This window comes from Cebus imitator, unplaced genomic scaffold, assembly GCF_001604975.1.
Source record: "Cebus imitator isolate Cc_AM_T3 unplaced genomic scaffold, Cebus_imitator-1.0 Scaffold6, whole genome shotgun sequence".
NCBI classification, from domain to species: domain Eukaryota; kingdom Metazoa; phylum Chordata; class Mammalia; order Primates; family Cebidae; genus Cebus; species Cebus imitator.
The window spans coordinates 12,149,385-12,165,077 of NW_016107321.1; the positions used below are offsets into that span (position 1 = coordinate 12,149,385).

The 15,693-nt window shown below is 37.1% G+C and overlaps 1 protein-coding gene across 15 annotated transcripts in view; it reads left to right on the forward strand.

Moving 5' to 3' along the window:
* SYNE1 (spectrin repeat containing nuclear envelope protein 1) overlaps nt 1-15,693 on the forward strand; it is a 529,474-nt gene that overhangs the window by 7,281 nt on the left and 506,500 nt on the right. For all 15 annotated transcript variants that reach the window (XM_017537464.2, XM_037742153.1, XM_037742143.1 and 12 more), the window contains exon 2: nt 1,426-1,707. In XM_017537464.2, coding sequence (XP_017392953.1) covers nt 1,641-1,707 — 67 coding nt within the window. In that variant the 5' untranslated portion in view covers nt 1,426-1,640. The remainder of the gene's footprint in view (nt 1-1,425; nt 1,708-15,693) is intronic.

The window sequence follows — 15,693 nt, forward strand, 5'->3', positions numbered from 1 at the left end:
CCTCGGCCTCCCAAAGTGCTGGGATTACAGGCGTGAGCCACCGTGCCCGGCCCAATTTTTATAGCACTCACAGACTCCTCTCAATTTTTTTTTTCCTTCAGGGAGGTAGACCATCTCACATGCATGAGCTTTCTTTAGGAGTTTGGCTTTTGACATTCTCTCCTCCTTCCCCTCTTCCCCCATTCCTTTTTTTAACCTTCATCATCATAACCTAGAAATGCAGTGGGAATTATAATCAAGTATCACCCTCCTGTGGGCCTCTTCAGTGGTTGAGTTTCTTTCTCTTGGTGCGTTATTCACCCCCTGCCCCTCTCTTTTCTGTCTAATTATCTATTTCATGGCAATACCTTCTCTTCAGCTAACTCTGAAGGGTTAGGAAATTCTTATTCAAAGCACATTTTGCAATTTCAAGATTTCAACAACTACTCTCCTACCTCTTCACACCGCCCATCATCAATTAAACTTAACCAACCAGGAGCAGTGGCTCATGCTTGTAATCCCAGCAATCCTTTGGGAGGCCTAGAAGGACAGATCACTTGAGGTCAGCAGTTTGAGACCAGCTCCAACATAATGAAACCCTATCTCTACTTAAAAAAAAAACAAAAACAAAAATTAGCCAGGTGTGGTGGTATACACCTGTAATCCCAGCTATTCAGGAGGCTGAGGCAGGAGAATCACTTGAACCTGGGAAGTAGAGATTGCAGTGAGCTGAGATCATGCCACTGCACTCCAGCCTGGATGACAGAGTGAGACTGTCTCAAAACAAAAACAAAAACTTAACCAACACAGAGAATATAGAAGGAAAATGTTCACTCTGCTTAGCCCACCCCACCCCTAGCCTTACAACTTTTGAGTCTTTATACAAAGGGAGGGAAAAAAATCAAATCAGATTTATTTGGCTTCTAAAATTGGAATACTTGACACTCACATTTTTAGAATGAGATTTTTTTTACATTTATATTTTAATTCATCAAATTGGATGAGAAACTAGGGTTTGATCCCACCTCTGGAAAGTGTACAATACACAGAGCAAAATACGTGTGCAAAGCAGGCTAAATTAGCACAGACACAAGAATCTGTGCATATTGAAAACTAGAATTCAGTGTTTTCAATGTAAGGGAAACCGATTTCATACGTCAGTGGATAAAATTTATAGTTTAAAAAGAAAACATGGAATGAAAGTGAAAAGTTCTTCTTTTAGCAACCCCATTTTATTTCACGTCCCATTTATGTATTTATTTTATCAAATATCATGGGAATTCCTAACATTTGTATAGTACTTTATAAGTGCTTTTTACTAAGTTGTTTCACTTGATCATGGACTAGGCACTCAAATTAAATAGAAATATTTCTCCTTTTAGCGCTGTGGTGACCTTTGTAGATTTTTTTTTTTTTATGTTGTACCTTTTCTCTTTTGTTTCTCAGGTTCTTGATTTCATTTAAAAGGACAGTCTTAAAACAGAAGAAGAAAAAGAAGCAGTTCAGTCTTTGGGACAGCTGTCTCTTTGTTGACTGCTGCAAATGCCTGGAATTCATTTATGACGGAATAGATCTAGAAAAGTCCAAACATGTTTTCAAGAGTGGGGTAACCCTGTGCTGCCTCCAGTGACGTCTCTTGGCTTCGTGCTTCTGGAGGGACCATGGCAACCTCCAGAGGGGCCTCCCGGTGTCCTCGGGATATCGCCAACGTGATGCAGAGGCTACAAGGTAAGGGGAAGAAACTTCAGTGTTAAAAAAAATTCAAATATACCATCTTAACCCACATTCAGTTAAATTTGTTTGGGGTTTAATTCAATGTCTTGGAACTATAGCCCAGAATGGATGGATGTCTTTTATTCCAGTGTTTTCAAATAAGGCCATGCTGTCTTCAGATGCTATCTTCCTTACATAGAAGGAAAAGATAAAAATACAGCTTTTTTTCTATTTTGTAATTTTGTGTCTGCATTAGCATGCCTTACATGGTTATTCATTGTCCAGTTGGGAATTAAGAGTTACTGGCAAAGGTACTACTGCTGTTGTTCAATAATACCAGTGACAACAGACCCCCAATGACAGTGTCTTGATAGATTACGGACAAGTTGTGGGCATATGATTATATGCTATTGTCAAATAGCCGTGAACCAGCGGCATTTCCCAACTAGAAGACCCTTAGATATTTGGAAACTTTTTAAGAAAAATTAGGCAAAAGAGGCCCAAAGAGATGAAATGATGTGCTGAGATGAATGGTGCATGGCAGGGCGCAAACTACTCCTGCATCTCTCAGTGGTGCTCCTCTCCAACAGCAAACAACAGTAGTGCTCTTCTCTGCTTTTGTTTGTTTGTTTGTTTGTTTGTTTGCTTTAGAGGGAATCTTGCTCTGTCTCCTAGGCTGGAGTGCAGTGTGCAGTGGCATGATCTCCACTCATTGCAACCTCCACCTCCCGGTTCAAGCGATTCTCCTGCCTCACCCTCCTGAATAGCTGGGATTGCAGGCATGTACACCATGCCCTGCTAATTTTTGTATTTTTAGTAGAGACAGGTTTCACCATGTTGGCCAGGCTGGTCTCAAACTCCTGACCTCAGGTGATCCACCCACCCTGGCCTCCCAAAGTGTTGGGATAATAGGCATGATCCATTGCACCTGGCCATACTTTTCTCTGCTTTCTAGAAGAGAACTAACAGGGAAATGCTATAGAAACTCATAGGTGAATAGATTCTCATTGTCAATTTTCTTTACATTTATGTTTCAATATGAAACAAAAATCATTATCTCCTGTAGGTATATAAAACTACTGCTTCTTTGTCACAATCTCAATGATATATTCATTACTTCTTTGTCAGGATCCTAATGATATTTTGAATGTCATAAGCTTATGCTTTTAAGGTATAAAAATATCACAATTTAGAAGAGTTCTGTGCTGGTCTTTGCTAAGAGGGCTTAAAAATAATGTTATAGCTTGACTTTTCTAGTTTTTCTAGTATCTCCAAGTGATCATCGTGGTTTCACACAATAGGAATGGTATTATTGTGTTTCGCACAATAGGAATGGAATCTGTCACAATCCCACTTTCTTTGCTTACAATGTATTTGCTGTGCATAGCAGTAATTTCCAGCTAAGATGTCTTGCCTTTCAAATACATACCAAGCTCTTAAACCTGGATATTCATGACTCAGAACATGCTCACAGCTATAGAAAATCAGGGGATTGGTGGAACTATGAGTTTCTCCATGTCTGTCCAGAGACCACCAAGTTGACTGAAAGCTTCTGTGTTCAAGTGACCCCCACTCATGTTTATCTGCCTGAACTCGTTTGTGAAACTTCAGTGTGAGTGGTACATGTTTCCTATTTCTTGTTGACCAATCCCACTTGTCATGCCAGAAATGATGTTTATGTTAGATAAAAGATCCTTGCTGAATATGTAGATGGATCTAGATCTTTTCCATGGGCTGAATATTTATCTGCTTGGGTCTGCCCAGCACCAAGGACCCCAGATTTAAGTTGTACATCTTTACCTCGGTAGAGGTTAAATTACCGAACCATTTTGTGCCTCAATGACATCATCTATGAAATGATGGAAAGGAAGCACGTGACTCCCTTACAAAAGCATGGGGAAGATAATAAGATAATAAGGCAGATTTTCCCTTGAGTATGTTAAATGTGAACATTGGCTGGATGACATACATGTTGACCATAAGCAAAAGTTGCAAAGAACAAATCTGAATGAACTCAATCAGAATCAGACTGTGTTCCTACAAACACTGTACTCTTCATTCTGATATTAGTTTGAATGGAAGCTCTTTCATTACGATTATTGGGTTAGGGGTGAGAGGAAAGTGAAGAGTATGGATGATTCAATGTTGTATTTTATTATGTTTTTAAAGCAGATTTAGTTTTGCTTGAGAAATGTGTGGCACGGAGGAAAGAGCTGGAGCCTCCCACCCTATCACACACTAGGCCTGTGACAGTGGATGCCCTATTTAACATCTTCGTGTCTAGGTGCCCCACTTGCAAAATGTGGATTGCTCCCATCTGCTTAGCCCCTCTCAGAATTGTTGTGAAGCTCAATGAGATAATTTACTAAAGGAGCTTAAAAAATTATAAATGCTGTGATATGGTGAGCCATTCAAACAGCCATGGAAGAAAATTGGATAAGAAGGCACAGCCTGATAATTTGTTGCAATTTTTTCCTGCAAATTTTTCTAGCTGTCCTGATTTTTGGAGGAATGTTAATAGTTTTATACACTCTGTACTGCATAAAACTAGCAATTTTAGTACATAATGCAGTAACTATACTTACTGCATTAATTATCTTCCCTTTCTATGAAAGAGAGAGTTATAAGGTGGTATAGGGTACCAGATAAAATTAGAAGAGAAAGCCTTAAAATTCAGAGGACAAATCTCCTGAGCACTAGATCCTTACCACTAATTTTGGTATCAGTTACTCCATTTTATTGGTTATGTTGGCTACAAAATGTAAAGCCTGAGCTTCTACAAAATGTAACACATCTAGTCTGCATTAAAGGAAACTGAGTGAAATGGCAGGAAGTAAAAGTGAACTGGCAAGTGTGTCTTAACAAATTGATCAGAGGAGTTAATTCTGCGGATTCAGTTAGTGACGTGCAGGTCTCTTGCTCTCAGTTGTCACTGTGCATATTTCTAAGTCCAAAGAGGAGATCTGTCCTCTGTCAAGGGTATTTAGTAACCCTGCTTACCTGCTGGAACCTCCAAACAACCACCCAAGATCCTAATAAATGGAGAGCTGGTGTTATTGCCCAGATAATTAAGACAAATTTGAGAAAAAAGCAAATTTCCATGAACATAAACGGAACCAGAGTTGCTATTTTCAAAGTCTGAATTCATCAGAACATTCTCCTAGAATCCTTTTTCTTTGTCTAGATATATAATGAGTAACTAATGTGTTTGGGATTCCCCCCCATTTTTGGGTTTCATTGTCATTTCAGACCTGTGCATAACTAATAAAGAGCATTGAGCTTTGAATAATGGCAACTTGGCATTACTCCCTTGCTTATTTAGCTCACACCCATAATTGCTGACTATTTTTCCTGCTTTTAATTTTTCTTTCTAGAGCTAGGAAATTAAAGCACACACAGAGATTGCTACATAATTTGGCTGCAATTGTAGCCGTTCAATATTTCACCTTTGCCAATATTTGAGCTTGTTTGAGCATAATGTTTTAGGCTGGGATACTGAATTATGGATGAGCAGTCAGACTGCAATGCAGAGTTTCATTTGCTTTTAAGAATAATGAATGTTTCTGGAACTTTAATCAATTTAAATATAATCTTAAAAGCAAATACAGAACAATAGTAGAATAAAGGAGTATTAAAACTTTAAATGCACATGATTAGTACATACATGTTCTGCCTTTCAAGGCTAAGGGGATCCATTTAACAGGTGGCTTATAGAGTCACTTAGTTTATAGTCACAACTAAGAAAATAAATGGCTAATCTTAAAAGCAAATACAGAACAATAGTAGAATAAAGGAGTATTAAAACTTTAAATGCACATGATTAGTACATACATGTTCTGCCTTTCAAGGCTAAGGGGATCCATTTAACAGGTGGCTTATAGAGTCACTTAGTTTATAGTCACAACTAAGAAAATAAATGGCTGAATTCCTCAGATTATAAACTTTTCATAGACAGTGACAACATCTTAAGGCTTTGAGTAATTTTTCATAGTTACTTAAGTACTTGCTGACTGACTTTTACTAACTACATTTTAAATGTGAACATACTATATTAAACTTTATGTATTTAAAATGAACATATCAGTATTGGTTATTGTAGGATGGGCTGACATCAATGAAATCTTACAGAACACGTGGTAAATGTCAGAAAAGATTAAAATGTGCATTCTTAGATGTTGCATATACAAAAAAATCAATAGGAAAGTAGGGTTATTCACTGCATGGTCAAATTTTGATTTTTAAACCTTGTGAATAGATTCAAAGAGAAATAAACAAACAAAAGGATAAGCATTTACCCTTGGAGCTGTAGCTATGAAATTTTCTAACAGTTCAGTACAGAGTAATCACAACCTCCTCTTTTAACATTTTTTATGAGTTATAAAAACTTTAAACCTTTTTTGTTTTACGCACAGTACTTTCTATAAGTTGATTACACAAAAGAAAACTTCAGACTAATAAAAAGTATACTGAAAAGTAAAATGAAATAATAATAAATAATTGATGAAAATGTAACTTTCTTTTAATTTAATATCATTGGCTATGACCGTAGCTTGGGAAAGAAAAAGTTTGGCACCTTGTGAAGATTGAAATGTTTTTATAATGCCTTGATCAATTTTTATACTTATGATTGTTGGCTGAATGTATATCTTCTTTTGAAAAGTGTCTGTTTATGTCCTTTGCCAACTTTTTAATGGAGCTGTTTGTTTGTTTGTTTTTTTCCTTGTAAATTTAAGTTCCTTATAGATGCTGGATATTAGACCTTTGTCAATTGCATAGTTTGCAAAAATCCTCTCCCATTCTGTAGGTATTCTAGTCATTGTGATGCATTTCTTTTGCTGTGTAGAAGCTCTTTAGTTTAATTACATTCCATTTGTCAATTTTTACTTTTGTTGCAATTGCTTTTGGTGTCTTCATCATGAAATCTTTGTCTGTGCCTATGTCCTGAAGGGTACTGCCCAGGTTGTTTTCTGGGGTTTTTATAGTTTTGGGTTTTCCATTTCAGTCTTTGATACATCTTGAGTTGATTTTTGTATATGGTGTAAGTTAGAAGTCCAGTTTGTCTTCTGCATATGGCTAGATAGTTATTCCAGAACCATTTATTGGATAGGGAAGCCTTTCCCCATTGCTTGTTTTTGTCAGATTTGTCGAAGATCAGATGGGTGTTGGTATGTGGTCTTATTTCTGGGTTCTCTGTTCTGTTCCATTGATCTGTGTGTCTGTTTCTGTGCCAGTACCATGCTGTTTTGATTACTGTAGCCTGTATTATAGTTTGAAGTCGGGTACCATGATGCCTCCACCTTTGTTCTTTTTGCTTAGGATTGCCTTGGCTTTCATATAAAAGAAAGCTCAACATCACTGATCATTAGAGACATGCCAATCAAGGCCAAAACCATTTCACACCAGTCAGAATGGCTATTACTAGAAAGTCAAAAAAAAAAAAAAAATTGGTCCTGGTGAGCTTGTGGAAAAAAAGGAATGCTCACACGCTGTTAGTGGGAGTGTAAATTATTTTAACTGTCGTGGAAGACAGTGTGGTGATTCCCCAAAGACCAAAAGACAGAAATACCATTCAACCCAGCAATCCCATTACTGGATATATACCCAAATGAATATAAATCATTCTATTATAAAGACACATGCATATTTATGTTCATTGCAGCACTACTCACAATATTAATGACATTGCATTAATCTAAATGCTCACCAGTGGTAGACTGTACAAAAAAAATGTGTTACATATACAACATGGAATACTATGCAGCCATAAAAAGGATATGACCATGTTCTTTGCAAGGACATGAATGGAGCTAGAGGTCATTATCCTTAGCAACTAATGCAGGAACAGAAAAACAAATGCTATATCTTCTCACTTATAAGTGGGAGCTAAATGATGAGAACACACGGACACATAGAGGTGAACAACAGACACTGTGGCCCATTAGAGGGTGGAAAGTGGGAGGAAGGAGAGATCAGGAAAAATAACTAATAAATACTATGCTTGATATCTGGGTGACGAAATAATCTGTACAACAAACTCTCATGACACAAATTGACCTATGTAACATACCTGCACATGTACCCCGGAACTTAAAATAAGTTAAAAAAACTTTATTACTCTGACTTAATGACTCTTCTTATTAGAATACAAAACAGTGTTAAAAACTCATTTATTATATTTAGGCTGAAATTCCTGTGAGTTTAATCTCTGTTTTCCCACATAAATGCTGTGTAAAATTATCTCAGATTTAAGTATGATACAAAACAATGATCATTTCTTTATATTTTGGAACATCATAGTTAAATGCATTTCTGATAAATAAATGAATAAATCATTATACTTAATGAGTTGAAAATAAAATTGTTCAAGGCAATTAACGAATTAAACCAAGTAAACTGGATTCTACTTTACCTGCCCTCTGTTTGAAGGATGTATAACTGAATTTTGAGTTTAATCAAAAGCGGTTTTTTAGTGTAAAATCACTTTAAAGATACACATCCTGCCTGAATGAGTGAAATGTTTGTTGTTTTCATAAATACTATGTTTTAAGCACATTTTCCTTCTAAATGGCATATTACTTGTTCACACTACTTTTACTAATAAATTTATGAAAGCGTTTACATTTGTGTAGTGCTTGGTCCTCTAAGCCTATCTGTTAGAAAACCTATTTCATCCATTGCACTTCATGGAGAAAGTGTTTCAGGCCTTCAGGGTCTTCGGTGACCTATAAAATATTGGCTCTCAAATAGAAAAAGAAAACTGCTAAATCAAAAAAACAAAAAAGTGAAGGTTTACAAATACTAAATTATGGCAAATAGTCAAATGTAAATCAAATCAATTCAAAAATTATATACGTGTCAATATATTTTATATGGCATGTAAGTACACTTTATTGCAGTTGATATAGTGTATGGCAGGCCTCTAAAAGTAAGAGTGTCTAAGGCCTACAAATAAAACATAAAACATCTGTCTATATCATATTGCCTCCACATGAATTTTTTTAAACATATTACCTTAATTTTGTTGCTCGTATGACGTAACGTTAAACACATTTGACAAAAGTACTTCCTTTACCTCCCTGTTAAAGTGCCAACCTCTCTGGCTTGGATTCCATATTCTAAGTCCATCTTAACTGTAACAGCTCTTTCTCCCCTAGCTCCCCTATATATCCTCCTATGTCAGCCAAGTGTCACTTACTTTCCATGCTTAGAAGATGTCCTGACTCTTTCATCTCCTTCTGGAATGAGCTCAAGTCACTGTTTCTAAAACTTGACTTATCTTCAAGGCTTAACTTCAATCCAACCTCTTCAGCAAAGGCTTTTTTGCCAATATCATCAGAAATGGCCTCTCCTCCCTCAAAACTCCTCTAGCTCTTTATAGCACAATGTGACCATTATCTAGTGTTGCTTCGTATTGGGTTGCATGTGTGTATCTAACCTATTCACCCAGAATATAAAAACCTTGAGGACAGGAATTGGGTCAGACTCACATCAGTGTCCTGCACATTGTCTAGCATGGTGCATTTCATAATGTGGACACTTCATAAATATTTGTTGAGTTCATATAATATAGTTAATATTATATTGACCATTGAGAAATGGTGAAAGCTGGGAGGCCAGAAAAGAGGTTATTTTTGACAAGTCAAGAGACAGATGATGGCTTGAATGGTGGATGGGGAGAGAGGTGGTAACATTTTAGATATATTTTGAAGGTAAGACCAAAACAATGTGTTGATGAGTTAGGTTTGGTGTATAAGAAAAAATTAAAGTTGGTCCTCTCATTTTTAGTTTTGAAATCAAGAAAAACTGTTATGGGGAAGAGCATTAAGGAGGAAAACCGAGAGCTTATTTTAGACATGTTACATTTTAAATGCCTGGTAGACTTCCAGGAAAGGAGTTGAGTGTACGTATGTGACTAGAGATCAGTGGAGGAGACACCGCAGGAGAAAACATTTGGCCGTTGTCAGCACAGAGACAGTGTTTAAAGTTGTGGGATTGGTTGGCACCACCCAGGGAGTGAGGACAGATAAGAAGAAAAGAGGTTTGAGAAATGGGGCATTCAACATTGAGGAAAGTGGGGAATGAGGAGAGTCCCACATGTGAGACTAAGAAGCTGCAGCCTGTGTCATAGGAAGAAAAAAGACAAAAGGAAGGCCTGAAAGTCAAAGGAAGAATGAGTTCAAAGAGGGAGTGATCAATTGTGTTAATGTTGTTAATTTTCTTTACATGTATGTGTTTCTACATATTTATAATATATAAAAAGATTATGTGTATTTTATATGTAAAATCAGGTCTGAGCAGGTGCAATTGTGTCCGCCTATCATTTAAAATCATTTTTGGAAAAATAAAGAATAGCCTTGTACATTACCCATGAGGAGGTTCAAGAGGCTCAGAAATTCATTGGTTAAGAGCAATTCCTTTAGAACTCATTACATGTAATTCTATACATTATGTAGAGCCCAATCAGAAATCAATCCTAAGGGTAAGTCAGCTCTTCTTCAGACCCTCATCAGCTTTCCACTCTTGCGGAGTTGGGGACCCTGCTATGAGCTGGTGATGACCCTCATGAAGTTGGTTCTCCGGTTGGTACCATCTTGGACACTTGTGTGTGACTGTCCTGCCTCTTAGTGGCTTCTTTCCTTGAGCACCTGCCCTCAGACATCTCCATTTGCACCCCTTGACATTATTTCTCCAGATTTTTGCTATGTAACAAAACTAGTATTACTCCTGCTTGTATTTTGGGGAAGATCTTCATGGAGTCAGAAATGTCAATTTTCCTTGCTTTGGTCAATGTTTAATTAGCTCTGCCAGGGCCCAGATTCATGAAAAGAAAAGAGAAAGCATGACACAACAGGAAATTGAATTGTCTGACATATTGTAAACTCTGGGATTTCCTCTCCATCAAAACCTGGGTGGAACCCACCCCAAAAATAAGGCAATTGAATTGGGAAAATTACATCTGCATTTGAAAAATCTCTATTGGCCGCTGTGCTGGTGGCTATGTGACCCTGTCTATGTTGGATCAGGCCTGAGGCCTTGGATTGGCCTCTGTAAGAGGAGTGAAGACCACACCAGTGCCCATGAACTTCAGAGTTCCATGAATGTATAATTTAAGGTACTATGTACTTATGAAGGGGGACTCAGCCTTTCAGTTTCGTGTGACAAACCCCTCATGTATCTTAAGAAACTTAGAAAAACAACTCACATCCCAGGTTATTATTATTTTCTTTTATATTCTTTCAAATTGTGGCGGATGAGAATATTGACACATTTGTGTGTGTGTTTGTGTGTGTGTGTGTGTGTGTGTGTGTGTGTGATTCTCACACCTAAATACCTAGTTCCTGATCTTTGTATGGCAGTCGATAGTTTAATTAAACAATTGTTAATCGTAAGTATTCAGTGTCAATCATAAGTATTCAGTTAATCATAAGTATTAATTTATTTTAAATAGTTGAGAATTTAACCGTACAAGAATATATGCAGCTTTCCCATAATGCTGAAGATAGGCAATAATAATTTTCTGTTTGTTTCTTCTCAATAAATGTCTCAAAGAAGTGGGTGACTTCCCCAGACAGATTCAGTGTCAAATTAACCATGTACAATTTTGAATTAATTGGATGTCTTGAAGTTTGTTTAAGTACTTAACAAATGGTTTCTGTGGTTACTTATGTTCTTTTTTTTGTTTTTTATTGTTCACAATGACCTCTTGGATTAAAAACAAACGATTCCTTCCTCTGCTGATATTAATCTTTCATGTTTAGTAAACAGTACTCTCCACCCATATTAAAAAAGTTATTTACCTAGAATTATACAATTGCCTTCCATTCATTTGCTTCCTTTCTCCTCACATGTGTCTGGCACTTTGAGTCCCTTTCATCTGCTTTTATTCTGTTGTTGACTTGTTTAGTGACTTGGGAAGAATTTTGAGATTCTCAGGACTTATCTTGGTGTTCTTTGTTGTTGTCATTGTTGTTATTTGTTAATGTTGTATCTGTTATATGTTGTTATTGTTGTTATAAGTTATGAGCCACTGTGTTCATCTTGACAAGAATTATATACTGATTCCGTATTCATGGCATGCATTCTAAGCTCCTTTACTTTTCTAGGGGCTTCTCACATTTTATTTTCATTTTATCCAATTTGGGCTGCTATGAGCATTCTTTGCCTTACTATTCAACAGAAAAACATGGAATTCTTACAGTACATCCAGAAACCTAGGAATTCAACTAGAGCACACCCCCAATATTGTAATAAGACAGATCTTTCAAAACACAACTCCAGTTACATCAATTGTCCCTTGCCCTGTTTAGAAGCTAACAAGGACTCACTGTAGCCTTCCAGATAAACTCATTAAGATAGGAAGGGTGTTCATTGCCTGACATCTATTAACCTTCTTTTCTTCATTTCTTTTATATACATATATATATATATATATATATATATATATATATATATATTATTACACTTTAAGTTCTAGGGTATATGTATGTGCAGATTGTGCGGGATTGTTACATAGGTATACACATGCCATGGTGGTTTGCTGCATCCATCCCCCCGTCACCTACATTAGGTATTTCTCTTAATGTTATCCCTCCCCAATCCTCCCACCCCCTTCTCTCCCTCCCGTTGCCTCCCCCACCCCCTAACAGGCCCCACTGTGTGATGTTCTCCTCCCTGTGTCCGTATGTTCTCATTGTTCAACACCCGCCTATGAGTGAGAACATGCGGTATGTCATTTTCTCTTCTTGCGTCAGTTTGCTGAGAATGATGGTTTCCAGCTTCATCCCTGTCCCTGCAAAAGTCATGAACTCATCCTTTTTTATGGCAGCATGGTATTCCATGGTATATATGTGCCACATTTTCTTTATCCAGTCCATCACTGATGGGCATTTGGGTTGGTTCCAAGTCTTTCCTATTGTAATCAGTGCTGCAATGAACATATATGTGCATGTGTCTTTATAATAGAACAATTTATAATCCTTTCAGTATATACCCCATAATAGGATTGCTGGGTCAAATGGTATTTCTATTTCTAGGTCATTGAGGAATCACCACACTGTCTTGCACAATGGTTGAACTCACTCCCACCAACAGTGTAAAAGCATTTCTATTTCTCCACATCTTCACCAGCATTTGTTGTCTCCAGATTTTTTAATGATCACTATTCTAACTGTCATGAGATGGTATTTCATTGTGGTTTTGATTTTCATTTCTCTAATGACCAGTGATGATGAGCATTTTTTCATATGTTTGTTGGCTGCATAAATGCCTTCTTTTGAAAAGTGTCTGTTCATATCTTTCACCCACTTTTTGATGGGGTTGTTTTTTTCTTGTAAATTTGTTTTTGTTCTTTGTAGATTCTGGATATTTGCCCTTTGTCAGATGGGTAGATTGCAAAAATTTTTCCCATTCTGTTGGTTGCCAGTTCACTCTAATGATTGTTTCTTTTGCTGTGCAGAAGCTCTTAAGTTTAATTAGATCCCATTTGTTTATTTTGGCTTTTGTTGCCATTGCTTTTGGTGTTTTCGTCGTTAAGTCTTTGTCTATGCCTGTGTACTGAATGGTATTGCCTAGGTTTTCTTCTAGGGTTTTTATGATGTAAGGTCTTATGTTTAAATCTTTAAACCATCTGGAGTTCATTTTTGTATAAGATGTAAGGAAGGGGTCCAGTTTCAGCTTTCTGCACATGGCTAGCCTGTTTTCCCAATACCGTTTATTAAATAGGGAATCCTTTCCCCATTGCTTGTTTTTATCAGGTTTGTCAAAGATCTAATGGTTGTAGTTGTGTGGCATTCTTTCTGAGGCCTCTGTTCTGTTCCATTGGCCTATATCTCTGTTTTGGTACCAGTACCATGCTGTTTTGATTACTGTAGCCTTGTAGTATAGTTTGAAGTCAGGTAGCATGATGCTTCCAGCTTTGTTCTTTTTGCTTAGGATTGTCTTGGCTATGTGGGCTCTTTTTTGGTTCCATATGAAGTTTAAGGTAGTTTTTTTCCAGTTCTGTGAAGAAGGTCAATGGTAGCTTGATGGGGATAGCATTGAATCTATAAATTACTTTGGACAACCTCCATAAACTATGTTATTGCAATCCCTGAACAATTTCTAGATCCCTTCAAGCCAATCTCAATCTCATTTTCCTGCCTTACATGTAGTTCTTCTTGCCTTTCTCAAGCTTCAAGACAGCTCAAACCCCGCCTCATCTGTAAAGCCTTTCCTAATACCACCAGCCAGAGTGAGAGGTTTCTTTGTTTGTACTCTACTTTGAACATGTTTCTATTAAGGTGTTGATTGAATTAATCTGTAAGGATTTATTCAAGTATCTCTGTGACCCATTAGCATATTAGAACCTTGAAAGTAGGATCTTGTCTTATTCAACTTTGGATATCCAGTACTAAGCACAAGTAGATACTCATTTTTATTCAGCTGATGTTTAGTAGATACTCAGTTTATTCAATCATATATTCATGCATTTAACAAATATTTGTTGGGCATTTACTGTGCTCAAGTCTTCTGAAAACAAATCTAACTTACAGACTTTGTTTCCTCATGAAGCTGTAGTCTATGAGCATGACATAATAATTGGGGAAATTTAAAAACCAACTGAGAGATACTGTGGGATTTATTTAATGAATAAATGCAATTTCCACAAAAACAGACACATATAATTAAGGAAATTAACCAGGGTAGCAGATTACTGGATGGCCCAAATTATTTTCTTGTCATCTTTTACTCTGCAAAAATTACCGTCCTTTTAAAAGGACAAGTTTCTATAGGCTGGTGTGGTTGTTTAGATGAGAAGGAACTTACAGTTCATAATTTGCTGTTCTTATTTTACAGATGAAATAACAGAGTTCCAGAGTGGTTAAGTGGCAAACCGAGTTCCTAAGTAGATATTTTGAGGGAATTCAGTCTCCCAGAGAATTGAAGGATAACTCAGTATTCATTCATATATTAGTGTCTATTCTTTCAAGGTTGTTCTTTTGCATCGCTGGTAATGACCACTTGATCATTATGGATAGGAGGCAAGACTCACTACCTTATTTTCAGGACCCAGCACAAAATAGTTATTAAGAGTAATTAATACACAACAGGGCATAAAACTGTGTGCAGGGCCCATGAGAGTGCAGGACCCTGTGCAAACACTCAGGTCACATACCCTGAAGCTAGCCCATGAAGGTCAGAATTTGGAGGACTTGGGACCCTGAAGACTTTAGCGTCATTGCAAAAGAGGAATTAAGAGGTAGAAAAGTATGAAGAAGAATGGAAGTAAAACATCAAAGAGAGCCATTAGCTGGAATCAAGTTGTATCTGGAATCAATCTTGTCTAAAGGATACGTTCTCATCCTCATCTCATCCTTGACCCGAATCAACACTAGCTCCTTTTTTTATGGTTTGGTTTTGTTGTTGTGGTTATTGTTTTGTTTTGTTATGAGACAGCGTCTCAGTCTGTCATCCAGACTGGAGTGCAGTGGTGTGATCATAGCTCACTGCAGTCTCGACCTCCTGGGCTCAAGCAATACTCCCACCTCAGCCTCCCAAGTAGCTGGGATGACAGGCATGTGCCACCATGCCTGGCTAATTTTTAAAAATTTTTTGTAGAGATGAGGTCTCACTATGTTGTGCAGGGTGGTCTTGAACTCTTGGCCTCAAGTGTTCCTCCTGCCTCACTTCCCAAAGTGTTGGGATTATAGGCATAAGACACCGTGTCTGATCCAACACTAGCTCCTGAGCACTGTCAGGCAACCTCTCAGTGGCTTACTTATGGAGAGGACCTGAGAACTCACTCATCACTTACAACTTTATCTTTATGGGTCCAAAATAACTTCTTATAACGATGAATTTGTGCTTATTTAATGAAGTGAAGCTTGCCTATATATTTCTTTGCAAGGAAATATCATTCTGAATATTAATTATTTCAATATCCAGTTTCCCACCAAAAACATTTAGGTCACACTGAATAATCATGATGAGAAAGTAGTAATTGCTTTGCTTATTTCTGGATAT